Source organism: Coregonus lavaretus (genome assembly GCF_964263955.1).
Source record: "Coregonus lavaretus genome assembly, contig: HAP1_SCAFFOLD_1349, whole genome shotgun sequence".
Taxonomy (NCBI): Eukaryota; Metazoa; Chordata; class Actinopteri; order Salmoniformes; family Salmonidae; genus Coregonus; species Coregonus lavaretus.
This window is the reverse complement of record NW_028162442.1, coordinates 29,754-57,558: the sequence shown is the minus strand read 5'-3', so window position 1 is coordinate 57,558 and position 27,805 is coordinate 29,754. Positions and strand designations below refer to the sequence as shown.

The window sequence follows — 27,805 nt, the reverse complement described above, 5'->3', positions numbered from 1 at the left end:
ACCCCTGTCGGTTTGAGTCACGCTCAGTGTGGTGAGTATTAGCGCGTTCAAAGGGAAGTGGGGGCGCCGATACACTGGGCACCTTCGTGACCGTGGTAATCGGGCCCTCCGTGAACGCAGCATGGGTCTGAATCGCACTAACCGAGACCTTAGTCTGCGATAGTGTGCCATCCCCAAATAGCGGCTGCGTCATCATGTCTCCTGACTGAGACTGCAGACTGCTATGAGAGACACTCACTACAGTACTCCTTGGGGTCTGTAAAGTGAGGTCTCTTTGAGATAAGCCAAGATGGTGTCTTGGTATCTTTCCTCACTTCACCTCCTGTGTGCGTTCAGCTCTGCACCTCTGGTGGGCTGAACTACGCTCAGTGTGGTGAGTATTAGCGCGTTCAGAAAGAAGTGGGGGCGCCGATACACTGGGCACCTTCGTGACCGTGGTAATCGGGCCCTTCTTGAACGCAGCATGGGTCTGGGTCGTACTAACAGAGACCTTAGTCTGTGATAGTGCGCCATCCCCAATTTGGTTATTATCAGCGCGTTCTGAGAGAAAACGGGGGCGCCGATACGTTGGTTACGCCCGTAACCGTAGTAATCAGGCCCTCCGTGACCGCAGCACGGGTCTGAACTGCACTGACTGAGGCGTTAGCCTGAGACAGAGCGCCGTCCCGAATAGCGGTCGCGTCATCATGCCATTATCTGGCTGAGACTGCAGCCTGCTATGTGAGACACTCACTACAGCACTCCTAGGAGTCTGTAAAGTGAGGTCTTTATAAGGTACACTTAATACCTTTTATATACCTGCCTTATGTGTGCATTCAGCAACGCACCATGGTGGGCTGAGCTGCACTCATAGTGGTAAGAGAGAGAGCGAGAGTGAGGAAGGTCGAACGCTCTCGGATGTATTATGGAAAAGGGGCTCTTTTTTGACAGTGTCAAGTAGAGCCAACCCTTTATTACACACATCAACAAAAAACATTCTCCTCCATACACTCAACGGTAGAGTGGGGGGGACAGTGGGCTCGGTCACAGCAGGCGCTGTGCCGTCTTCCGTTCTCTCCCCCTCGCCTGTCATAAACGGCGTCTCTTCTGGCCGCCCTTCGGGTGATGCCAGGATGACGCTTTAATGACCTCTCTCGCCGGCACCTCTGGCACTGCAGGGGGGGGGCGAGGCCCGCTCCCTTGCTGCTTGAGGCTGCCGTCTGACGCCAAGCTGTAGCGAGAGTAACGGCCGCCCTTCCTCATATCCACTTCCGGGTTGGAGGGAATGGGGGGCAGCTTAATCTCCCGCTGTTTAGCAGCCCACTCAATGAGACCTGAGAATTCAGGCACAGAGAGGCTGTGGCGTCATCATCCAGGGATGTAATGACCTCACAATTTCCCGAAGGAAAAGGGGTGTTAAACATCTGGGTCAGTGTAATGAAATGTTCCAATAGAATATTCATTTCTTCCCCAATAGCCCTGTCATCTCCTGAGTCAGCGCCTTCAGATGATGCCTCAGAAGCTGAGACTAACACTGATAGCACATCCTCAAGAGGAATATCCTCCCTAAAAATGCCCAACGCTGCTTCCACTCCTTCAAAAAGGAGGGCGCAGCTGGCGCATAGTGGGGGATTAATGAAGCTGTCCCTGGCGTGCTGTGTCCCTCAACCCACGAAACATATGTCGGGGGGGTCGACAGCCGCCAAGGGGAACAGCGACATTGAGCTCTGAAAAGAGCTTTTGTTAAATACTTACCCTATGGATAAGCTTGGTGTGCTCATTGTAGGACGACGTCGATGATCTGGAAAATCGACGGCGTTTTCTTCGTCCTGAGTCTTCTCTTCGTCTCTTCTTGGCTTCTTCAGTCTAGTCCAGTCGCTGAAGAAAAAGGGAGGCTGATTGAGGGGAGGCACCCCCTCTTATAGGGACACCTGTACTCCTATTGGCTGTAGGTGTGTGCATAATTTTGTCTCAGGCTGCTGCTGCCTTAGGGCAGAGGGTAAACCATTAGGAGCAGAGCTCCCCTATGGGGCGGAGCTCCACGATATAGAACGGCAGTGTATCAAATACTTGTTCTCCCCACTGTAGTTGGCTTATATGTTTGACTTGGTGGAGTGGAGCAGAGAGGGGGATGGGAGCAGAGAAGGGGATGGGAGGCTGATCATTGATTGGCTGTAGTGTAGGGTGTGTCATACAATGTATCAAAATTCCAACTGCTAGCTCAAAATCTCACTCAAATGTACCACTAATATGAAAATGTTCCACAGATTGTCTTGCAGAATACTATGCACTGACAAAACATTTAGTGTTACAAATCAAAGCTTAACATTAAAATATGTGATTTCAAATGACTAAATAAAATTCAGACAGGCCTGTAATGTGCTCTCTAACACAAACATAAACTGTGTTGTTGTCAACCTTTTCACAGATCTAGGATCAGGTGACCTCCACATAATGTTAACATTAGCCACAAATATCTGACTTCTGCAGAGTGCACAACCAACAGTTTCACAGGTCAACACGTCTCTGCCCAGGGTTGCCATGTATGGTTTTTTTGGGGTTTATTGAGGTACTTTGGAAACTTTGCTGCAGGTGAAAAGTTTTGGTCGCTGGGTGCAAGGTTTTATACTACTTCTATATTGCAACTTTACCAACATGGCATTTTAAAACATTTATTAATTTCCCTGTAATCTGCTGAAATTGTGCTAGTTTTCAGGCTTTGAAGGCAGGTTTTGAGTGACTTCTTAGAAATTAGCAATTGACCTGGCAAGCCTGTCTCTGCCTTGAGCACAATCACCAGTAAAGTAGCTGGGCAGCACCTTTTGAAGGAAGAGGAGGATGGTTGCTGATGTTTACATTCATGCAAGAAGGTAAGCTATTAACTAAACTGCTAACCAATATTTTAGCTAAAATTGTATTTGTATTTGGTGTATTGGCAAGCAATGCATGTTCCCGTTGTCTTTATTTTGAATTAATTAATGTTAGCTCCCAAATGTCTTTCGGTGGAATCCAACATGCATTGACAATGTTGTGTCAGATATACTGCGTCATGACATTGAAATTGGTAGGCTTATCCAAACAATTCATAAATGTGCAATTGTTACTTTGCATGTTTCTACCTTATACTTATTTACTGCTTGCTAAGGGTTAGCGTGCTAGCTAAGGGTTAGCGTGCTAGCTAAGGGTTAGCGTGCTAGCTAAGGGTTAGCGTGCTAGCTAAGGGTTAGCGTGCTAGCTAAGGGTTAGCGTGCTAGCGATGCTAACGATGCTAGCTATGTTGGCAAGCTAGCTAATAAGTTTAGCATAATTGGTAAACATGTCTTTGATTCAGAATACATCAATACACTGTGGTTAACCCAATGTTACATGCATTGGAAAATAAAATTGCTAGTGTAACTTGAATTGGTTTACAAGCTAGCTAGAAAAGCCAGTTCCTTTTCATCTGTTTTGTCAAGCTATAAGCCTGCATGTGTGCTAAAATATTTAATTAAATCCCCTCATTAAATTAATATATTTAAGTTGCATCAGTTTTTTATAGCCCTTTCTTACCCAAATACCATTTTTTCCGTTGGAATAATTTGGATGAAAATAAGAAATATGTGAAAGAAAATAAGAAATAAGTGACCAGATTTTGTTATTGAAAACCCTGGACATTCACTTCTTTAAAAAATAAATATATATACAGACATTGCCAGATTCTTTAACCAAATCCCTATTTCCTACACTAATTTTTTAAGATGGAAAACAAAATGGAAGATAAGAGTCCAGGAAGCTACAAAGCAACCATTCGAGACACCCTTCCTCCAAACCTGCCCACATCAGTCTGACAGCTGATTATTACATAATGCGGAGCTGTAGTAAACTGGGACATGCCGGGCATATCCAACTCGGCACTAAGGGTGGAGGGGGGTGCACAGACGCAGGGTGGCCGCTAGGTGGGTGACTCAAAGCGGTGTGCTCGTCATGCTTCGACATGTCAAGGGAGGTTAGTAATCTGGCTTCAGCCCTACACCGGCGTCAACAGCCGGAGCAATGCTAGCCCTGACATGTCTTTCCGAGCCTATTTAAATCCCGGGGAAACGGGGAAGTGGTTCCTACTGCTAGCCCTACACCGGCGTCAACAGCCGGAGCAATGCTAGCCCTGACATGTCTTTCCGAGCCTATTTAAATCCCGGGGAGACGGGGAAGTGGTTCCTACTGCTAGCCCTACACCGGCGTCAACAGCCGGAGCAATGCTAGCCCTGACATGTCTTTCCGAGCCTATTTAAATCCCGGGGAAACGGGGAAGTGGTTCCTACTGCTAGCATCCGAGCTGAAGCACTTTATGTACAGAATATGAAGGGTGTATTATAGAGATGTGTGTGTGTGTGTATAAGGGACGTCTACTCTTTAGTACTTCTATTTATTTAGATAGGTAAGCTTGTTTCTGTCTTCCAAAGCTTGTCTTGACGTGTATGTAATTGTATACTTTTATAAGGCATTGCATGTTAACTTTGACATTTTAAATGTATTTTTTGCTCTACTCTTCACCAGGTGAAAGACAGAATGGCAGAGAATTGTGAGAGAATGTCAGAATGGCATAGAACTGGTTCCCAAATAAATACGTTGGACAATGAGAAACTTGTAAGTATTAACTTAAATAGCTCTCCCTCTCTCTCTCTATCACACATTTTACATCATATTTGTTTACAATGACATTGAATCTAAAATAACGTTTTTGTTTTATGTGCTATTTTTTCCCAGGTACGACCAAAAGAGAAACTGCACATCTTATTACAGCAGGCAGGTGCAGACAAAGACGTTTTCACCATGAAAGAGGTATGAAGTGACTTGACAGCTGGCTGTCTTTGTTGCCTGTACCCTGCTGATATAGAAACCACACGTCTTTGGCTCAACTTTAGTTAATCAACTTATTGTTTGCGTGAAGCAGACAGATGAAAACCGTTAAGACCCTCAATGGACATTATATCCCAGACTTTTCAGTTTCCATAATATTTTCTAGTCTCATATTTTAATTACGTTTTTTACATTTAAATATTTGATGTTTTGAATTTCCAATTGCAGTATATCTTAGTTTACTCCTAGAATAGTGGATATTAGTTCATTTCTAAGGAAGGAATAGTTCCTCTTCATGTGTTGTTAGCAGCCAAACTACTGGTATAGAAGTTGTGTAGGTGTTGAATCTGGATTCTTCTCCACATAGTTAGATTTACACTAGTTTCACTATTGGTTGTCGCTTTCATCAACTAAGTACTACATACAGTAGATGCTCTCAAAAAATATAAAGGCTTTTGTCTTGGTTCTGTTGTTTTTCCTGTTGATATACTGTTTTACCTACTTTAGTTGAATGAACTGATTGTCACTCTAGATAAGAGCATCTGCTAAACTAGAATACAAATGCACTGTCATTTACTTATTTTAAACATAAATGGTGAGCTATGATTGGCTAGCAGGTCCCCTTGGTTTTGAAGACATGTCACACAGCTTTGGGGAGAATTGTCAGGGGGTCTATCTGTCTGTGAGGAAGTCTGAGTCATAGAGAGAGATTGGTGTTTATCTTAGTTAGAATGTTAGAACATTCAGTCACCTCTTGACTTCCTCTCTGACTCACTGGGGTTCAAATGGACCTCTGGAATGTCAAACTAGTCTGGGACTCCTTCCTCTCTGACTCACTGGGGTTCAAATGGACCTCTGGGATGTCAAACTAGTCTGGGACTCCTTCCTCTCTGTTGTTCATCAGGGAGACAGTTATCTCAGACTGAGAGGCTGCATTGATCCTTTAGTTTATAGAGTGTTGAGTGTTTAACTGGTCCACATTGATTGCTGGAGAATATGTTTACAGTCTGTGTAATCTGCTTTTATGATAAGGAACTGATGCCTTCGTGGCAGTGATCAATCACAATAGCCTCCTGTCAGCTAGAGAAGTCATATATTTCTACTCAGTACAGTGATCATGTGTCTATCAGTTGCCTGTCTAAAATGGGACCCAGAATACTCTTATTCTGTTGGCTGGATCAGTATGGGATGAGGTGTATCGACTAGACTGAGACAGAACTGGCTGGATCAGTATATGGAGAGTAACGACTAGACTGAGACAGAACTGCCTGGATCAGTATATGGAGAGAGGGTATCAACTAGACTGGGACAGAACTGGCTGGATCAGTATGGGATGAGGTGTATCGACTAGACTGAGACAGAACTGGCTGGATCAGTATATGGAGAGTAACGACTAGACTGAGACAGAACTGCCTGGATCAGTATATGGAGAGTAACGACTAGACTGAGACAGAACTGTCTGGATCAGTATATGGAGAGTAACGACTAGACTGAGACAGAACTGTCTGGATCAGTATATGGAGAGTAACGACTAGACTGGGACAGAACTGCCTGGATCAGTATATGGAGGGAGGGTATCAACTAGACTGGGACAGAACTGGCTGGATCAGTATGGGATGAGGTGTATCAACTAGACTGAGACAGAACTGGCTGGATCAGTATATGGAGAGTAACGACTAGACTGAGACAGAACTGTCTGGATCAGTATATGGAGAGTAACGACTAGACTGAGACAGAACTGCCTGGATCAGTATATGGAGGGAGGGTATCAACTAGACTGGGACAGAACTGGCTGGATCAGTATGGGATGAGGTGTATCAACTAGACTGAGACAGAACTGGCTGGATCAGTATATGGAGGGAGGGTATCGACTAGACTGAGACAGAACTGCCTGGATCAGTATATGGAGAGTAACGACTAGACTAAGACAGAACTGTCTGGATCAGTATATGGAGAGTAACGACTAGACTGAGACAGAACTGTCTGGATCAGTATATGGAGAGTAACGACTAGACTAAGACAGAACTGTCTGGATCAGTATATGGAGAGTAACGACTAGACTGAGACAGAACTGTCTGGATCAGTATATGGAGAGTAACGACTAGACTGAGACAGAACTGCCTGGATCAGTATATGGAGAGTAACGACTAGACTAAGACAGAACTGCCTGGATCAGTATATGGAGGGAGGGTATCAACTAGACTGGGACAGAACTGCCTGGATCAGTATGGGATGAGGTGTATCGACTAGACTGGGACAGAACTGGCTGGATCAGTATATGGAGAGTAACGACTAGACTGAGACAGAACTGTCTGGATCAGTATATGGAGAGTAACGACTAGACTGAGACAGAACTGCCTGGATCAGTATATGGAGGGAGGGTATCAACTAGACTGGGACAGAACTGCCTGGATCAGTATGGGATGAGGTGTATCGACTAGACTGGGACAGAACTGGCTGGATCAGTATATGGAGAGTAACGACTAGACTGAGACAGAACTGTCTGGATCAGTATATGGAGAGTAACGACTAGACTGAGACAGAACTGTCTGGATCAGTATATGGAGAGTAACGACTAGACTAAGACAGAACTGTCTGGATCAGTATATGGAGAGTAACGACTAGACTGAGACAGAACTGCCTGGATCAGTATATGGAGGGAGGGTATCAACTAGACTGGGACAGAACTGGCTGGATCAGTATGGGATGAGGTGTATCAACTAGACTGAGACAGAACTGGCTGGATCAGTATATGGGGAGTAACGACTAGACTGAGACAGAACTGTCTGGATCAGTATATGGAGAGTAACGACTAGACTGAGACAGAACTGCCTGGATCAGTATATGGAGAGAGGGTATCAACTAGACTGGGACAGAACTGGCTGGATCAGTATGGGATGAGGTGTATCAACTAGACTGGGACAGAACTGTCTGGATCAGTATATGGAGAGTAACGACTAGACTGGGACAGAACTGTCTGGATCAGTATATGGAGAGTAACGACTAGACTGGGACAGAACTGTCTGGATCAGTATATGGAGGGAGGGTATCGACTAGACTGGGACAGAACTGTCTGGATCAGTATATGGAGAGTAACGACTAGACTGGGACAGAACTGTCTGGATCAGTATATGGAGAGTAACGACTAGACTGGGACAGAACTGTCTGGATCAGTATATGGAGGGAGGGTATCAACTAGACTGAGACAGAACTGTCTGGATCAGTATATGGAGAGTAACGACTAGACTGGGACAGAACTGTCTGGATCAGTATATGGAGAGTAACGACTAGACTGGGACAGAACTGTCTGGATCAGTATATGGGGAGTAACGACTAGACTGGGACAGAACTGTCTGGATCAGTATATGGGGAGTAACGACTAGACTGGGACAGAACTGTCTGGATCAGTATATGGAGAGTAACGACTAGACTGAGACAGAACTGGCTGGATCAGTATATGGAGGGAGGCTATCAACTAGACTGGGACAGAACTGGCTGGATCAGTATGGGATGAGGTGTATCGACTAGACTGGGACAGAACTGGCTGGATCAGTATATGGAGAGTAACGACTAGACTGAGACAGAACTGCCTGGATCAGTATATGGAGGGAGGGTATCAACTAGACTGGGACAGAACTGCCTGGATCAGTATGGGATGAGGTGTATCAACTAGAATGAGACAGAACTGTCTGGATCAGTATATGGAGAGTAACGACTAGACTGGGACAGAACTGTCTGGATCAGTATATGGAGAGTAACGACTAGACTGGGACAGAACTGTCTGGATCAGTATATGGGGAGTAACGACTAGACTGGGACAGAACTGTCTGGATCAGTATATGGAGAGTAACGACTAGACTGGGACAGAACTGCCTGGATCAGTATATGGAGAGAGGGTATCAACTAGACTGAGACAGAACTGGCTGGATCAGTATATGGAGGGAGGGTATCAACTAGACTGGGACAGAACTGGCTGGATCAGTATGGGATGAGGTGTATCGACTAGACTGGGACAGAACTGGCTGGATCAGTATATGGAGAGTAACGACTAGACTGAGACAGAACTGCCTGGATCAGTATATGGAGGGAGGGTATCAACTAGACTGGGACAGAACTGGCTGGATCAGTATGGGATGAGGTGTATCAACTAGACTGAGACAGAACTGTCTGGATCAGTATATGGAGAGTAACGACTAGACTGAGACAGAACTGCCTGGATCAGTATATGGAGGGAGGGTATCAACTAGACTGGGACAGAACTGGCTGGATCAGTATGGGATGAGGTGTATCAACTAGACTGGGACAGAACTGGCTGGATCAGTATATGGAGAGTAACGACTAGACTAAGACAGAACTGTCTGGATCAGTATATGGAGAGTAACGACTAGACTGAGACAGAACTGCCTGGATCAGTATATGGAGGGAGGGTATCAACTAGACTGGGACAGAACTGGCTGGATCAGTATGGGATGAGGTGTATCAACTAGACTGAGACAGAACTGGCTGGATCAGTATATGGGGAGTAACGACTAGACTGAGACAGAACTGCCTGGATCAGTATATGGAGGGAGGGTATCAACTAGACTGGGACAGAACTGGCTGGATCAGTATGGGATGAGGTGTATCGACTAGACTGGGACAGAACTGTCTGGATCAGTATATGGAGAGTAACGACTAGACTGGGACAGAACTGCCTGGATCAGTATATGGAGAGTAACGACTAGACTAAGACAGAACTGTCTGGATCAGTATATGGAGAGTAACGACTAGACTGGGACAGAACTGCCTGGATCAGTATATGGAGAGAGGGTATCAACTAGACTGGGACAGAACTGGCTGGATCAGTATATGGAGGGAGGGTATCAACTAGACTGGGACAGAACTGGCTGGATCAGTATGGGATGAGGTGTATCAACTAGACTGAGACAGAACTGTCTGGATCAGTATATGGAGAGTAACGACTAGACTGAGACAGAACTGCCTCGATCAGTATATGGAGGGAGGGTATCAACTAGACTGGGACAGAACTGGCTGGATCAGTATGGGATGAGGTGTATCAACTAGACTGAGACAGAACTGTCTAGATCAGTATATGGGGAGTAACGACTAGACTGAGACAGAACTGCCTGGATCAGTATATGGAGGGAGGGTATCAACTAGACTGGGACAGAACTGCCTGGATCAGTATGGGATGAGGTGTATCAACTAGACTGAGACAGAACTGTCTGGTATCAACTGGACTGAGACAGAACTATTCATGGTGCGGTCTTATCCTGAGACATTCCCAGACTTCTACTCTTGACCTCTGGCAGCACCCCTGTTACGCTCTCTCTCCTCTTGACCTCTGGCAGCACCCCTGTTACGCTCTCTCTCCTCTTGACCTCTGGCAGCACCCCTGTTACGCTCTCTCTCCTCTTGACCTCTGGCAGCACCCCTGTTACGCTCTCTCTCCTCTTGACCTCTGGCAGCACCCCTGTTACGCTCTCTCTCCTCTTGACCTCTGGCAGCACCCCTGTTACGCTCTCTCTCCTCTTGTGTGTTATGCTGTGGTGTTGACCTCTGACCCCTGTGCTGTCTATTGTCAGGTGATATTCTACCTGGGGCAGTACATCATGAAGAAGCAGCTTTATGACATGAAGCAGCAACACCTAGTGCACTGTGCTGACGACCCACTGGGGGCTGTACTGGGAGTGGACAGCTTCTCTGTTAAAGAGCCACGGTGAGGGGACACACTGCAGGGAGTGGACAGCTTCTCCATCAAAGAGCCACACACAGACACTCTCACAATAACACACACACACCCTGTTTACCCCCACCCCAACACACACACACCCTGATTACCCCCACCCTGTTTACCCCCACCCCCAACACACACATAATCTAAGACAGGCTCTCTGTAAGTCGCTCTGGATAAGAGCGTCTGCTAAATGACTAAAATTTAAATGTACACAGGCTCTAATACATCCCCTCTAGACAGCCTCTAATACATCCCCTCTACACATCCTCTAATATATCCCCTCTACACAGCCTCTAATACATCCCCTCTACACATCCTCTAATATATCCCCTCTACACAGCCTCTAATACATCCCCTCTACACAGCCTCTAATATATCCCCTCTACACAGCCTCTAATACATCCCCTCTACACAGCCTCTAATATATCCCCTCTACACAGCCTCTAATACATCCCCTCTACACAGCCTCTAATACATCCCCTCTACACATCCTCTAATATATCCCCTCTACACAGCCTCTAATACATCCCCTCTAGACAGCCTCTAATACATCCCCTCTACACAGCCTCTAATACATCCCCTCTAGACAGTCTCTAATATATCCCCTCTACACAGCCTCTAATACATCCCCTCTACACAGCCTCTAATACATCCCCTCTACACAGCCTCTAATACATCCCCTCTACACAGCCTCTAATACATCCCCTCTAATACAGCCTCTAATACATCCCCTCTAGACAGCCTCTAATACAGCCCCTCTACACAGCCTCTAATACAGCCTCTAATACATCCCCTCTACACAGCCTCTAATACATCCCCTCTACACAGCCTCTAATACATCCCCTCTACACAGCCTCTAATACATCCCCTCTAATACAGCCTCTAATACATCCCCTCTACACAGACTCTAATACATCCCCTCTAATACAGCCTCTAATACATCCCCTCTACATATCGTCTAATACAGTCCCTCTACACAGCCTCTAATACATCCCCTCTACACATCCTCTAATACATCCCCTCTACACAGGCTCTAATACATCCCCTCTAATAGAGCCTCTAATACATCCCCTCTACACAGCCTCTAATACATCCCCTCTACACAGCCTCTAATACATCCCCTCTAGAGAGCCTCTAATATATCCCCTCTAGACAACCTCTAATACATCCCCTCTACACAGCCTCTAATACATCCCCTCTACACAGCCTCTAATACATCCCCTCTACACATCCTCTAATACATCCCCTCTACACAGCCTCTAATACATCCCCTCTAATACAGCCTCTAATACATCCCCTCTACACATCCTCTAATACAGTCCCTCTACACAGCCTCTAATACATCCCCTCTACACAGCCTCTAATACATCCCCTCTACACAGGCTCTAATACATCCCCTCTAATAGAGCCTCTAATACATCCCCTCTACACAGCCTCTAATACATCCCCTCTACACAGCCTCTAATACATCCCCTCTAGAGAGCCTCTAATACATCCCCTCTACACAGCCTCAAATACATCCCCTCTACACAGGCTCTAATACATCCCCTCTACACAGCCTCTAATACATCCCCTCTATACATCCTATAATACATCCCCTCTACACAGCCTCTAATACATCCCCTCTACACAGCCTCTAATACAGCCTCTAATACATCCCCTCTACACAGCCTCTAATACATCCCCTCTATACATCCTCTAATACATCCCCTCTACACAGCCTCTAATACATCCCCTCTACACAGACTCTAATACAGCCTCTAATACATCCCCTCTACACAGCCTCTAATACATCCCCTCTACACAGCCTCTAATACATCCCCTCTACACATCCTCTAATACATCCCCTCTACACAGCCTCTAATACATCCCCTCTACACAGCCTCTAATACATCCCCTCTACACAGCCTTTAATACATTCTCTAATACATCCCCTCTACACAGCCTCTAATACATCCCCTCTACACAGCCTCTAATACAGCCTCTAATACATCCCCTCTACACAGCCTCTAATACATCCCCTCTACACAGACTCTAATACAGTCTCTAATACATCCCCTCTACACAGCCTCTAATACATCCCCTCTACACAGCCTCTAATACATCCCCTCTACACAGCCTCTAATACATCCCCTCTACACAGCCTCTAATACATCCCCTCTACACAGCCTCTAATACATCCCCTCTACACAGCCTCTAATACATCCCCTCTACACAGCCTTTAATACATCCTCTAATACATCCCCTCTACACAGCCTTTAATACAGGCTCTCTGGACCTCTAATACAGCCACTTAATATGCTGTCACCTGTGGCATGTGTTGGCTCAGATGTGTACTGATGTTTCAAAAAGAAGTTACTGAAGTTGATGAGCAGGCTTCTTTTTGCTAAACAAATTTGAGATGGCTGAAACGGAAACTGTTTCAGTATGCTAATGTTAGCCTTGTGTGTTTTGCTCTTTCAGAGTCCTCTTCGCTATGATCACACAAAATCTCCTAGCAGTGCAAAAACAAGGTACTTTTCCCCTTTTCGGTTATTGTCCTGTAGTTACTAGTTTACATTTACATTTTAGTCATTTAGCAGACGCTCTTATCCAGAGCCACTTACAAATTGGTGCATTCACCTTATAACCAGTGGGATAACCACTTTACAATTTGTTTTTATATATATATATATATATTTATTTTTTTAGGTGGGGGGGGGTAGAAGGATTACTTTATCCTATCCCAGGTATTCCTTAAAGAGGTGGGGTTTCATATACATCACTTTTTGAAAAAGCCATTTGTTACGCTAGGCAGTTCAATGCTGTCTGATGTATTGGGGTTGATAAGACACTGAAGAAGTACCGGTAGTCTATTCAGATTTTTTAAATGTGGATGTTTCTTTTTCCTTAAGAATCCCAGTCTCTGGATAAACCGGATAGAGGGCCTAAGGTAGGAAGACAACATAGAAAGAGGATCTATTCATTTTATTTCTATGGTAGACACACTAAACTAAATGAAGGGAAACCTCTAACCAGTTGTACTATTATGTGTGTTTTCCCGTGTTATTTGTAATTTATTCACTTTAACTCTACCCACATGTACATTTTACCTCAACTACGTCAACTAGCCGGTGCCCCCGCACATTGACTCTGCACCGGTACCCCCCTGTATATATAGCCTCCCTAATGTTATTTTATTTTTTCTCTCTCAACACTTTTTTGTTGTTGTTTTATTTGACTTGTCTTATAAAAATAAAAAAACTGCACTGTTGGTTAAGGGCTTATAAGTAAGCATTTCACTGTAATGTCTACACCTGTTGTATTCGGCGCATGTGGCCAATAACATTTGATTTGATTTGAAAATCCATGTGTTTGGTTGGTTGAAACACTCCAGTGGGGGCGTTGCTATAACGGGGTACTGGATAGCTGCTATTTTACAGGCTCCGACCCAACTTTGCTGTTTTGTGATTCTTTTGTCGTAATTTTTTTTTCTCCATGAATTGTTTCCGCAGTAATTTCTTACAACCGACAAGAACTTTTGAACATCAGATCTGTAGTTACTTACCTTTAAATGTTTGACTTCGACTCATCTGCCCTGTTTGAGACCCCTTCCCTAGACCCACTCCAATTTGCATACCGCCCCCAACCAATGTTCCCTTTAATTTTTTTCATCACTGAGCAAATTTCAGGTCTGCTGAGTACCAACTCAATATCTTGTCTATTTACGACGTTAATGTACGCCAATTATGCACTTTCATCTACAAATACTAACACCTCCCAGACAGTTTACCTAACCCCTTCAATGGATTCTTCCAGGTTAATTCTGAAATCCATCTATATAACACAAGACACTGTGCCAAACCTTCACCCTGCCAGGCAGTGTTGCTGCACCAGGTGGGATATAGGATGAGTATTGTTGTTGTTGTGCCAATAGCAGCTAGGATGAGTATATATATATATATATTAGCAGCTATGAAACAAAACAGCAGAAATACTTTGAAAACAAGCTACTGCAGAATATTTCTAATCCCCGACTCGCTCATGTGCTCATACTTGGCTTTTGACTATTTTTTATTAGTGAATGTAATGCTCTTCACTGTAGAGCCCTGCAAATTCTTACCCACCGATATCTAAATCTACCCACGTTTGGTGGGTGGTAGGAGTTAATTGTATGCCCTACCCCTATACATATCTACCTCCATCACTCCAGTATCCCTGTCCCCTTAACCCTATACATATCTACCTCCATCACTCCAGTATCCCTGTCCCCTTAACCCTATACATATCTACCTCCATCACTCCAGTATCTCTGTCACCTTACCCCTATACATATCTACCTCCATCACTCCAGTACCCCTGTCCCCTTACCCCTATACATATCTACCTCCATCACTCCAGTACCCCTGTCCCCTTACCCCTATACATATCTACCTCCATCACTCCAGTATCCCTGTCCCCTTACCCCTATACATATCTACCTCCATCACTCCAGTATCCCTGTCCCCTTAACCCTATACATATCTACCTCCATCACTCCAGTATCCCTGTCCCCTTACCCCTATACATATCTACCTCCATCACTCCAGTATCCCTGTCCCCTTAACCCTATACATATCTACCTCCATCACTCCAGTATCCCTGTCCCCTTACCCCTATACATATCTACCTCCATCACTCCAGTATCCCTGTCCCCTTAACCCTATACATATCTACCTCCATCACTCCAGTATCCCTGTCCCCTTACCCCTATACATATCTACCTCCATCACTCCAGTATCCCTGTCACCTTACCCCTATACATATCTACCTCCATCACTCCAGTATCCCTGTCCCCTTACCCCTATACATATCTACCTCCATCACTCCAGTATCCCTGTCACCTTACCCCTATACATATCTACCTCCATCACTCCAGTATCCCTGTCCCCTTAACCCTATACATATCTACCTCCATCACTCCAGTATCCCTGTCCCCTTAACCCTATACATATCTACCTCCATCACTCCAGTATCCCTGTCCCCTTACCCCTATACATATCTACCTCCATCACTCCAGTATCCCTGTCCCCTTAACCCTATACATATCTACCTCCATCACTCCAGTATCCCTGTCCCCTTACCCCTATACATATCTACCTCGATCACTCCAGTATCCCTGTCACCTTACCCCTATACATATCTACCTCCATCACTCCAGTATCCCTGTCCCCTTACCCCTATACATATCTACCTCCATCACTCCAGTATCCCTGTCCCCTTACCCCTATACATATCTACCTCCATCACTCCAGTATCCCTGTCCCCTTACCCCTATACATATCTACCTCCATCACTCCAGTACCCCTGTCCCCTTACCCCTATACATATCTACCTCCATCACTCCAGTATCCCTGTCCCCTTACCCCTATACATATCTACCTCCATCACTCCAGTATCCCTGTCCCCTTACCCCTATACATATCTACCTCCATCACTCCAGTATCCCTGTCCCCTTAGCCCTATACATATCTACCTCCATCACTCCAGTACCCCTGTCCCCTTACCCCTATACATATCTACCTCCATCACTCCAGTATCCTTGTCCCCTTACCCCTATACATATCTACCTCCATCACTCCAGTATCCCTGTCCCCTTACCCCTATACATATCTACCTCCATCACTCCAGTATCCCTGTCCCCTTACCCCTATACATATCTACCTCCATCACTCCAGTATCCCTGTCCCCTTACCCCTATACATATCTACCTCCATCACTCCAGTATCCCTGTCCCCTTACCCCTATACATATCTACCTCCATCACTCCAGTATCCCTGTCCCCTTACCCCTATACATATCTACCTCCATCACTCCAGTATCCCTGTCCCCTTACCCCTATACATATCTACCTCCATCACTCCAGTATCCCTGTCCCCTTACCCCTATACATATCTACCTCCATCACTCCAGTATCCCTGCACATTGTTGATATGGTACTGGAGCTGACTGACCCAGTATATAGCTAGCTTACTTTCTCGTGTTTTTGTTCTACCTTGTTTTTCTTTTAAAAATTATTACATGGGATATTGATTACGGCATTGATGGGTTTAGAAGCTTGTAAGAAAGGCATTTCACTGTACTTGTGCACGTGACATTTAAAACTTGAAATGTGAAACTACTGGCGTTGGGTGCGATGACATGCTAGCTGTTCCCAGAGACTTCGTCATTGAGCCAACGACTATAACGTTTAGCAGCGGTGGCAAGAAATTAACAGCGGCGGGCCACCGCTACTAAATTAATGTAGGGGAAACACTGCTCCATCACCCTCCATTTTAAAGAGTTCCAAACAGACTGTGTCAAACTAATTGCCTAGCCCTGGGTCTCACACACACACACACACACACACACACACACACACACACACACGCACTCAACCTCAAGTTGAAACAACATAGTTTGTTGAAGAGTGATGTTTATGCTGTCACATTGTTCCAAGACGGTCTCCCTCGGAGCTTCTGAAGTGGTTTTTCCTGTGATGTCGTTTTTAAGTGGTCGCTGTGCCTGGGTGAGTTTTATAGACAGACTCCCACAGTGTCCTGGTTCACTGGTTCATTTCTCTTAACAGTTCCTCCTGTTTTAATCTGTTACAGGAAACAGACTCAGACTGTCCTTCATCATCTACCTCAGAACGGAGGAGGAGGAGGAGTGACCCTGGTGAGTACCTCTCTGTCTCTGTCTGAATAATGTGTGTTGTTGTTGGAGTACTCCAACAGTGTTTCCATAAGCCTACACCTACTAACTACACCAGTCCTGCTCACGTGGATCTGTGCTGTAACTTCCTCCTGGAGAAACAGACTGATGTCATGTCCGACAGGATGGCTTCATGGTGTCATGTCCGACAGGATGGCTTCATGGTGTCATGTCCGACAGGATGGCTTCATGGTGTCATGTCCGACAGGATGGCTTCGTGGTGTCATGTCCGACAGGATGGCTTCGTGGTGTCATGTCCGACAGGATGGCTTCGTGGTGTCATGTCCGACAGGATGGCTTCGTGGTGTCATGTCCCTTCCGTCTTCAAGAGAGCGAGAGTTGCACCCCTTCTCAAAAAACCAACACTCGATCCCACTGATGTCAACAACTACAGACCAGTATCCCTTCTTTCTTTTCTTTCCAAAACTATTGAGCGTGCCGTCTTTAGCCAACTCTCTCGCTATCTCTCTCAGAATGACCTTCTTGATCCAAACCAGTCAGGTTTCAGGACTGGTCATTCAACTGAGACTGCTCTTCTCTGTGTCACGGAGGCTCTCCGCACTGCTAAAGCTAACTCTCTCTCCTCTGCTCTACAAGGGTTCTGACCTGACTATCCAAGCCTCTCTCTGGGGCCTAATGCAGGGGATAACCTTGCATCTCTGGAGCCTAGAGCAGGGACACAGCTACCACTTTAATGCCATTAACAGTTCTCATTGCATCTGACACAACAGTAAAGACAGGAAGCAACCTACAATAACCTCAGATATATTGGTGACCTCCAGCTATAGATACTGTAGCTTCTCAGAATGACAGGGGCTATAGGGCTATACAGTACACACTGGGTGAACAACAGGTGTGGCGGACATGTTCAAAACGTCAATGTGGGAACACTATTTCCTGAACACTATCCAGCTGCTAACCTGTTATTCTTTACTTTAGTTACTGTATGTAGCCTGTGTTTGATCTCAGTTCTGTTCAAAGCGTTTTTAAAAGTATTTTTGGCATCAATCATCATAGCGCTTTTGAAAGCCATCAGCTGAGCTGACTGGTTATCAGACGGTTGGTCTTGCCAGCCAGGCGACACCGCATCCCGCTCTGTCCCGTTGGCTCAGTCACAGAAAGAGTAGGCCGCTCGTTTGCATCGGAATGCTTTGGGGACCTTTGTTGGTAGCTTTTACTCTGCGGTTTGGCTGGCACTTCAACCACCAGCCCCTCCTCCACTCCCTTTAGTGCCCCCCCCATCTCCCTCTCGGGCCCCCTTCCTCCCCGACAAGCCCCTTTACACGCAGTTGGAATATATATTTTTCTTACAGTGTGAACATATCTCTCTTTTTGTTTCGGCCAGGGGCCCCCACGTTGTTTTTTTACTTTGCCCTGCCGCCGACTTCTTAGCTCCTTAACCTCCATCCAAACCGGAGCTGTAAGTTTGTGGTTGTGTAGCATTGATCATTTTATCAGTACTGTAGTTATGTGGAGGTGACTTGGTGCCTCAGGACGCTGAGGCTTAATTGGAAGTATGGCCGGATTGAGTATCGGAGCAGCCTCGTAATAAAGACATTAACTCTCTTAACTAGTGGTCATCCCACCGAATGCATGGAGTTTATTATCATCAGAAAGAACAACTCCAACCCTGCTGACTATGGCAAACTGTTAACCGTTTTATATCAAGTGTTTCCCCTAGCATTGTATAGGCGGGCTTGCCCCCCTGCCTAGCTCTATTCCCTCTGTTCAGCTGGTGTTCGCTTGGTCAAGTGTCTTTGACGGAACTACACCGCGTCCACAGTAAAACAACAATGTCCTCTTTTACACACCATTTAAAGGCTTTTTATCGTTGTAGAAAAATACATTTGTTAAATTTCCTTTCCTTTATTTAAAATAAATCTGAGTAAATGTGAGTGGTCTTAGACTGAGCGTTCATTGTATGCATTTATGTCAGAAGGACGGAGAGAGAATGCTGAGCAGCCACTGTAAAATGGGCTCAAATCGTTTGACTTTTCACTGGTGACGTACTTTTGACTTGTTACATTTACTTGTTGTTACATTGTTGTTGAACTTGCTCTACTCTCTTTTCCCCTCTCTGTTGTAGCTGGGTGGGGAGGCCCAGGAGCTTTTCTCTGTGCGCCATGGACCTGTGAGAGCTGCCCACATCCTGCCAGCGCCCCATATCAGTGAGTATCTACCTACAGTGGGGAGAACAAGTATTTGATACACTGCCGATTTTGCAGGTTTTCCTACTTACAAAGCATGTAGAGGTCTGTAATTTTTATCATAGGTACACTTCAACTGTGAGAGACGGAATCTAAATCCAGAAAATCACATTGTATGGTTTTTAAGTAAATAATTTGCATGACATAAGTATTTGATCACCTACCAACCAGTAAGAATTCCAGCTCTCACAGACCTGTTAGTTTTTCTTTAAGAAGCCCTCCTGTTCTCCACTCATTACCTGTATTAACTGCAGCTGTTTGAACTCATTACCTGTATAAAAGACACCTGTCCACATACTCAATCAAACAGACTCCAACCTCTCCACAATGGCCAAGACCAGAGAGCTGTGTAAGGACATCAGGGATAACATTGTAGACCTGCACACGGCTGGGATGGGCTACAGGACAATAGGCAAGCAGCTTGGTGAGAAGGCAACAACTGTTTGCGCAATTATTAGAAAATGGAAGAAGTTCAAGATGACGGTCAATCACCCTCGGTCTGGGGCTCCATGCAAGATCTCACCTCGTGGGGCATCAATGATCACGAGGAAGGTGAGGGATCAGCCCAGAACTACACGGCAGGACCTGGTCAATGACCTGAAGAGAGCTGGGACCACAGTCTCAAAGAAAACCATTAGTAACACACTACGCCGTCATGGATTAAAATCCTGCAGCGCACACAAGGTACCCCTGCTCAAGCCAGCGCATGTCCAGGCCCGTCTGAAGTTTGCCAATGACAATCTGGATGATCCAGAGGAGGAATGGGAGAAGGTAATGTGGTCTGATGAGACAAAAATAGAGCTTTTTGGTCTAAACTCCACTCGCCGTGTTTGGAGGAAGAAGAAGGATGAGTACCACCCCAAGAACACCATCCCAACCGTGAAGCATGGAGGTGGAAACATCATTCTTTAGGGATGCTTTTCTGCAAAGGGGACAGGACGACTGCACCGTATTGAGGGGAGGATGGATGGGGCCATGTATCGCGAGATCTTGGCCAACAACCTCCTTTCCTCAGTAAGAGCATTGAAGATGGGTCGTGGCTGGGTCTTCCAGCATGACAACGACCCGAAACACACAGCCAGGGCAACTAAGGAGTGGCTCCGTAAGAAGCATCTCAAGGTCCTGGAGTGGCCTAGCCAGTCTCCAGACCTGAACCCAATAGAACATCTTTGGAGGGAGCTGAAAGTCCGTATTGCCCAGCGACAGCCCCGAAACCTGAAGGATCTGGAGAAGGTCTGTATGGAGGAGTGGGCCAAAATCCCTGCTGCAGTGTGTGCAAACCTGGTCAAGACCTACAGGAAACGTATGATCTCTGTAATTGCAAACAAAGGTTTCTGTACCAAATATTAAGTTATGCTTTTCTGATGTATCAAATACTTACGTCATGCAATAAAATGCAAATTAATTACTTAAAAATCATACAATGTGATTTTCTGGATTTTTGTTTTAGATTCCGTCTCTCACAGTTGAAGTGTACCTATGATAAAAAATTACAGACCTCTGCATGCTTTGTAAGTAGGAAAACCTGCAAAATCGGCAGTGTATCAAATACTTGTTCTCCCCACTGTACCTGCCTTCCTCTGCCATCTTTTAGGTGTACCCTAACATTTTCCCGTCTTGTTTTTTTGTCGTTCTACGGGTTCACATCAGACCGTCTTTGAATGTGATGCACATTGTAAGCGATGTCGTTCCCAGGGACTCAGGTCCTCAAGATGCTGTCGTTCTAGAAATCAGTAGAAAAGCTCAGCTGTTTTCAGCTTGTAATGTCACATGAACCTCCTCCTTGTCCACTTCAGTCAATATTTATCCACCCAATCTGCAAAGTGGAAGAAAAAACGCTCTGCAGTTGAATTTATGCGTTTTGAATCACATTGGTCTTGTTTTTGCTCTGACGTGGGTTTCAACACGGCCATGAATCTCTCCTCCTCCAGAAAAAATAAAATCACTTAAACTCAAATCACTTCTAGCCAGCGCTCAAGGACCGCTCTCGAAACGAAGTTAAGTGTGGCACAATTTATGCCATTTGAGGATGTGGTGTGTGTGTTTGCTGTGATATATCATGGTTTAATTATAGACTACCCAGTTTGTTAATAGTCAGAAGCCCCATGCCAGAGCCCCTTCTCTTCCTGTTCCTATCCTAATATTAAAGGCAGTCCTGGCCTCAATCATACTGTTGGCATGGCCTCTGTTGGCTCAGACTGACTCAGAATGAAGTGCCAGAGCTCTGGTGAGCCCCCCCCCCCCCGCCTCGCTCTCTCTCGCTCTTCATCAAATCTCAAGTCACTCATTGGCCCCATTGTATTACAGGGTTAATATCATTTATAAAGGTTAGGTATGGAAGAGAAGCAGGCCAGTGAAAAACATGTCCAAGGTTTTGATCTAATCATGTTAAATCAGAAACGTCAAAGGAAAGCAGAGGGGAAATATAACCCCTATGGACCACCATCACAGACACACACACACACAGAGTTGTATCTAATATAAGACCGTAAGCATTCACATCCTCTTAAGCCGATACACAATTGGATTTCCCTCGTTCCGCCAATTAGTTATTCTCTAGGCATGAAGTTTGAATTTGCTGTCACTGCAGGTAGAATTCAGAAGTGAAAAGCGCAAAACGCTAGCATGTGGCGTTCTGGTGATAAAATCAGCTTTTTGTTCTCGCTCTCTGTTCCGGTCCTTTGGCAGATTTCAACAATGCACAATGACAGCATTGAAAGGGCTCTGGACGGGGATGAAGGCCACGACAGTAATAAGAAGCAGCAGATACCCAACACATGAGGGGAACGATTCTCTGACTGTTCAAATAAAAATGAATTGTACTACCAGAGTAGCAGAGTAGCAGTGGGGAGAGAGAGCGAGAGAGACACTGATTGCAATCTGTTAGACCCAGCCGGAGCAAACAGTGTTGCTCTGTGGCGAGCTGTTAAAAGACCAATTGTTTCAGTCGGGGTCCTGGGTTGGCGGGTTTGGAAAGTCCTGAAAATAGGTGTCGGTTCAAATATGTCAAAAGGCCCTTTCCTGGAATAGAGGAGGAAGTGGCGGTTTTCCGAAGAGAGCGATCCGTTTATCTGTCCAGCATCCCAGAGTTTGTAACCTTTGCTCTTTTCTTCCGTCCTCTCGGTATAGGCCATACGTATACGCCTACCAAAGTGATTGAGAATACAATAGATCAGCATTGATGACAAGTGATCCTAATATGTATGAGACCTCTGTTGATCTCTTGAACAGTAGAATGGATGTCAGTAATAGTATTGTGTGTATTTTGGTCCAAAGTGCTGGACCTGAACTCAGATGACCCAGAGGCCCAGCCTCCATGTGAAGGCCCTAATTACTGAAATGGCTCTGGAAATTATGTAATTTATAACAGCAAACATGTTGGCTTCAATACAGACTTGCCTTCCTCTATAAATGAGATAAACACACACTCAACACTCAAACATACGAATGTCGAATGGATAAAAATAGATGCACACACAGTCAACACTCAAACATATTATATTTCTGAAATTACAGTCTACTCATAATCAAAGGATAGTCAACACTAGTAATGAAATCTTAGATATTTTTTCCCCCCTGACTGTATTTACAGAAACGGTTTATTTTCCTAAATGCATTGTTCAAATGAAACGCTTTGGTCTTTTGGGGAAATCATATTTGCCTACAGCTCAATATGGTGACCCGTTGTGATGTTTGATGACAGAAATATGAGTGCAGAAGAAAGGCTGTGTTAGGGGTTTGAGGACGGCACATTGGCTCTCCCACACGGCACGGTCACACCACAGGAACTCACACTGATTACTGTCAGGGCTAAATTACAGCTTCTTCAATCTGGACCCCCACTACATGCACGCACACACACCATATCCCTCCCCTCCCTCCCTCGCCATCTTTAAGAATGGGACAATTAGGGGAAATATGGGATCTGTAGACTTAATACAACATGTTTTATCCTCCTCCTTCCTAATGTGTGTCCCAAATGGCACCCTATTCCCTACATAGTGCACTACTCAGAGCCCTATGGGACCTGGTCAAAATTAGTGCTGTAAATAGTGCCATTTGGGATGGAAACTAAATATGCCCACTAGGCTTTTACCATACTGTAATTTCACCCCAAACCCAAAGAATTAAACACAGAGGCAGACAAAATAACCCTACTCAGCTTTGAAGGGGTTCTCTATCAATCTTTCTCTATCTCACGCTCGCTCGTTCCTCCTCCATACCGAGAGGAAAGATGGTTTGAGTTCAGCATGTTGTGCTGTTTCTGTTCCTCCGTCTCCCTCCTCTCCTTTCTTCTTAATGTCTATCATGCTGGTATGTTCATCTATTTGATCCCCATAAGTCTTCATGTGAACCTGGGTATTATTGTGTGGTTGGCGGGGATGAGTCCTCTCCAAGATGACAGGAATGACAGGGTCCAACTTCTCTTTCTTTTCTTGTTCTATTTTATATTTTGTCTCCATTTCCTCTTCAGAATGTTTTAGGGGGTATCATTTGATTACAGAGCTGCTGTAGTAATGTAATCAACACGCATCCTGCTACAGTAGCGCTAGTTAAATGGAGTGGGTGGCTCTGGCAGGCTGGGCCGGGCACACTACACAACAGGCCTGTCTCACATGCATAGGGCCCCCTAATGATGAATGATCACTGCTCTCTGTCAGTCCCTCATTTTTCTTTTTCTTCTTCTTCTTCTTCTTCTTCTTCTTCTTCTTCTTCTTCTTCTTCTTCTTCTTCTTCTTCTTCTTCTTCTTCTTCTTCTTCTTCTTCTTCTTCTTCTTCTTCTTCTTCTTCTTCTTCTTCTTCTTCTTCTTCTTCTTCTTCTTCTTCTTCTTCTTCTTCTTCTTCTTCTTCTTCTTCTTCTTCTTCTTCTAGGTCCGCTGATGATTGATGGTTTTGCAGACAAAAGGCCTCTCCTGGGGGTGTGCAAGAGCACCGGGTCCTCGGGGTGAGTACAGTACACATCCCTCATGATGTCGCTGGGAGATACACTTTGTAGGGTGGTGTCTGACTGAATCCACAAACTGTGCTTTTTACAGTACAAGCCCATAGAGATCCGATAATGTGATTCTATATGTAATACTATGTACAAGCCCAGGGCTTACCCATATTGAAAGAGTTGATGTTCCTGATGACATCATTAAATAGAGTTACAGTCCATTAGCTCAAAAGCCAAATAAATAGCCTTTCTCTGGATGGGTCAAAGTTTAACTACGCCACACACACTTGTAATCCAGTTTCCACATGTGCTAACCATGGCTGCTGGTAACCATGACCACTGGTAGGAGTGATGTACGTCAGTTGGCGACCAGGCATAGTTTTATTTTATTGGGCGCCCCCGTTTTCAAGCGTCTCAGAAGTTAGTATATGTATGATGATAGACTCATGTCTGGTCTAGTCGTTCTATTTCTCTGGCCTCCCTCTCACTGATTGGTCACTCAGACAGACACACAGTGGCACCAGATTGCACAACATGTCAACGTGACTTGCGTACTCGGACTACGTCTGCAATGACACCCTATTTAGTAGTGCACTATGTAGACTGTCATTTCATACAACGCCTTAACATCCTTCCTTCCTTCTAATCACATCACATGCCAGGTTATCAAGGGAGCAACAAGTCAAATAGTTGTTTTGATCTTTTACTAGAAATAATCAGGTCTGCAAGAGCTGACACAAGCCAATCTGGCTGCATGGCGAGGCAGGGAAGGAGCGGGGAGGAGAGGAGTAGGGAGGAGAAGAGAAGAGCGGAGAGGAGAAGACATGACACGTGAAACTTCCATGTGCTAATGGAATGTCCTGTCTCTGTCGCCAGAGTCAATCTTTATGACATTTCCCCATTTTTAAAATGTATGGAAAGGAAGGGAAAGCTAGGCTAGGGCCCTTGGTTGTACTGCGTGACATTCAGACGTTACGAGGTACAAATCTTAAGTACATTTGAAAGCCTATAATTTGGCATACGTAATAAGATCCATCAAAGCCCCCATGGTGAGGAGCGAGAACCCCAGGCGTCTGTTCTCTTCTCTCCATACGCTGCCATGACCTCCCTCTTTCCCCTCCCCTTGTAACTGCTCCTCTTCCAGAACAGCGAAAACATTTAACTCGATATTTCCTTCCCTGGAAATGAAATAAGGAAGTCTGTCTTTGGCTGGGCTTTGATGGAGACCAACTTACCCATGTTTTCAAAGGAACGCTGCCTCCTCCTCTACTGCCTCTGCCTCTCCCTCTGCCACCGATTCTGGCTCTGCCTGGCCCCTCCTCTGCCTCTGTACTGCCTTTACCACTGCTCTGGCTGTGTCCTGGCTGACACGGAGAGATACAGACTGGCAGGGTTTGGCTGCTTGGCCTGGTGACTGACGCTCAGCACTAATGCTGAAAACATGCTTGGTGCTTAAAATGCCAAACCCTGACCTCTGGCTGAATGGCACAGCCAGGCTGGGGCCTTCCTGACTCCCAACCGACAGAAGTGTTTGGTAAATAACACTACATTAAAAGAGAGAAACTCCCCTATGGCCGCAGCACAGTTTTTCCATTTGGGACATTCGTAAACTTACTAAGGTCCTCACACAATTTTTAGCATATAATCATTTTAAAATAACAGCTTTTGTCAACCAGCAAAAAGGATGCCGGCTTGACACTTAAATGGAAAACAGATTAGAGTGTTGGCCACGAGAGCAGCGCTGGTTTAGAAGTTGGTTCAGTCAGCTCTAGGATTAGATTTGCAAATTAAAGGAAAAGCAGAAAGGGGAAAAAACATGTGTGCCTGTCCTTGTATCTGTGGGCTTCTAGCCAGGCGCACTCAACATCATTTTATCAATGGAAAGGATTATGCGTTAAGCCGAAACAATGTATGGATCTAGTGATTTTTCTGACAGCAAATTACATATGTGTCCCTTCACGCTCTGCGCCAATGGGGTTGGTGGGGGAATTAGTAAAGAATTCCTGTGTGCCATCCTGTAGCAGCCGCTGGACTCTGGTCTGCCTCCTCTCCTCACATAGTATCTAGAAAGGATTGGTGTTTCCTGCTGCTGCTGGTCATTGTTATTTTATTTCATTTTAATTAGGTCTGCTGGTATTAACATTCAGAACATATAAGACTGCTCTTTGTCAATGAATGCAAATTGCAGAGGCAGGGGGTGGAGGGCGGAGGCATCTTATCTGTTTGTGGGTGTTTTTCGGAGTGGGAGCATACACACACTCCCAGGGTAAAAGTTCAACAGTGAAGAAGAAGCCTGCTTTTGTTATCACTTACTGTGTCCCAAATGGCACTATTGACCAGGGCCCGTAGGGCTCTGGTTAAAAGTGTAGCACTATATAGGGAATAGGGTGCCATTTGTGACGTACCCTCTGAGTTTGGGAAGTGTAAGGATGAAGTCTCTGGGCAGGCAGAACGCTCTTGTCAGCAGAGCCCCTGACATTTACACCCCCCCCTAATCTTCCAACCCTGTACGCCCACCCCCAAATCTCCAGATGCACAGAGGATGTGGGTATGATTTTATTATTTATTTTTGACAAATAAAGTCTTCTGTCACCATGGCGATTACGGATGGATTCGTATTTTCTGAGGGTTCCAGCCAGCCGAGACGCATGGAGACACCCCCGAGGGTACCTAAATGGTCACCATGGCTACCTACCACAGACGGTAGCCAGTAGCGACCTGGAAACAGTCAGCACCAGTATAGGAGGATAGTGTGCATGTTTTTCTTGCTTACTTTTACATTTATTGAATTCAATATTTAGCATTACCAGCGTTTTGACTGCTGGGCCTTTCAAGAGATGATGGTTTCAGCACCAGGCCACGGCCCTCCAGCTGGCCCCTGTGAACCTCCCACGGACCTGTTCTTTAAAACTCACGGCTCTAAATTGAGGCTTTTCACACCTTACCAACAAGGCCAGTGTCATGACCTTGATATCTCAATATTAATTACAGACACATTTAGCACAGAGTTTTTAATCTAACGCAGGAAGATAAAAGATATGTGTAATTTGAAATGACACCCGACAACAACAAAGCGAGATTGATCCTAAAAGAGAGATAATGTCATGTCCCTAATTTGTCTTTATCCTAAAGCTTTATCCACTAAGTCCTGTTGTCACCTAATGCCTTGATATTAATTACAGTATTGCAGGGAAAACCCCACTCATTCCACCAAACATTTTCAAAGAGACTTAAGGGAAAGCCTATTGTACTAAGCTGTGCTTTTCATAGCTATTTTCATGACAGGTTTAGCAGTGGTAAACGCGAGGTATCCCTCTCTAAAGTGTATTAAACAGTAAATCTCAGAGCGTTTGTATTAAAAGAGGCACCAGATTATAGAGATTTGGAGAAGTGACGCTT

The 27,805-nt window shown here is 45.2% G+C and overlaps 1 protein-coding gene across 3 annotated transcripts; it reads left to right on the top strand.

Moving 5' to 3' along the window:
* Positions 1 to 1,467: 1,467 nt before the first annotated feature.
* LOC311119239 (E3 ubiquitin-protein ligase Mdm2-like) lies at positions 1,468 to 24,415 on the top strand. 3 transcript variants are annotated; one of them, XM_084193965.1, is made up of 9 exons: positions 1,468 to 2,849; positions 4,513 to 4,602; positions 4,723 to 4,797; positions 10,401 to 10,534; positions 13,016 to 13,065; positions 13,447 to 13,484; positions 17,164 to 17,227; positions 19,350 to 19,431; positions 24,343 to 24,415. In XM_084193965.1, the coding sequence occupies exons 2-9, from the start codon at positions 4,525 to 4,527 to the stop codon at positions 24,356 to 24,358; spliced, it is 537 nt and encodes a 178-aa protein (XP_084050091.1). In that variant the 5' UTR covers positions 1,468 to 2,849; positions 4,513 to 4,524; the 3' UTR covers positions 24,359 to 24,415. The 3 variants fall into 3 exon arrangements, with proteins under 3 accessions (XP_084050091.1, XP_084050090.1, XP_084050092.1); XM_084193964.1 differs by lacking the exon at positions 1,468 to 2,849 and adding an exon at positions 2,997 to 3,964; XM_084193966.1 differs by lacking the exon at positions 1,468 to 2,849 and adding an exon at positions 4,202 to 4,393.
* The last annotated feature ends 3,390 nt before the right edge of the window (positions 24,416 to 27,805 follow it).

Coding starts and splice junctions, on each gene's coding strand:
- LOC311119239 (XM_084193964.1), top strand. Junction 4,798..10,400: donor ACGTTTTCACCATGAAAGAG/GTATGAAGTGAC, acceptor GTCTATTGTCAG/GTGATATTCTACCTGGGGCA. Junction 10,535..13,015: donor TTCTCTGTTAAAGAGCCACG/GTGAGGGGACAC, acceptor TTGCTCTTTCAG/AGTCCTCTTCGCTATGATCA.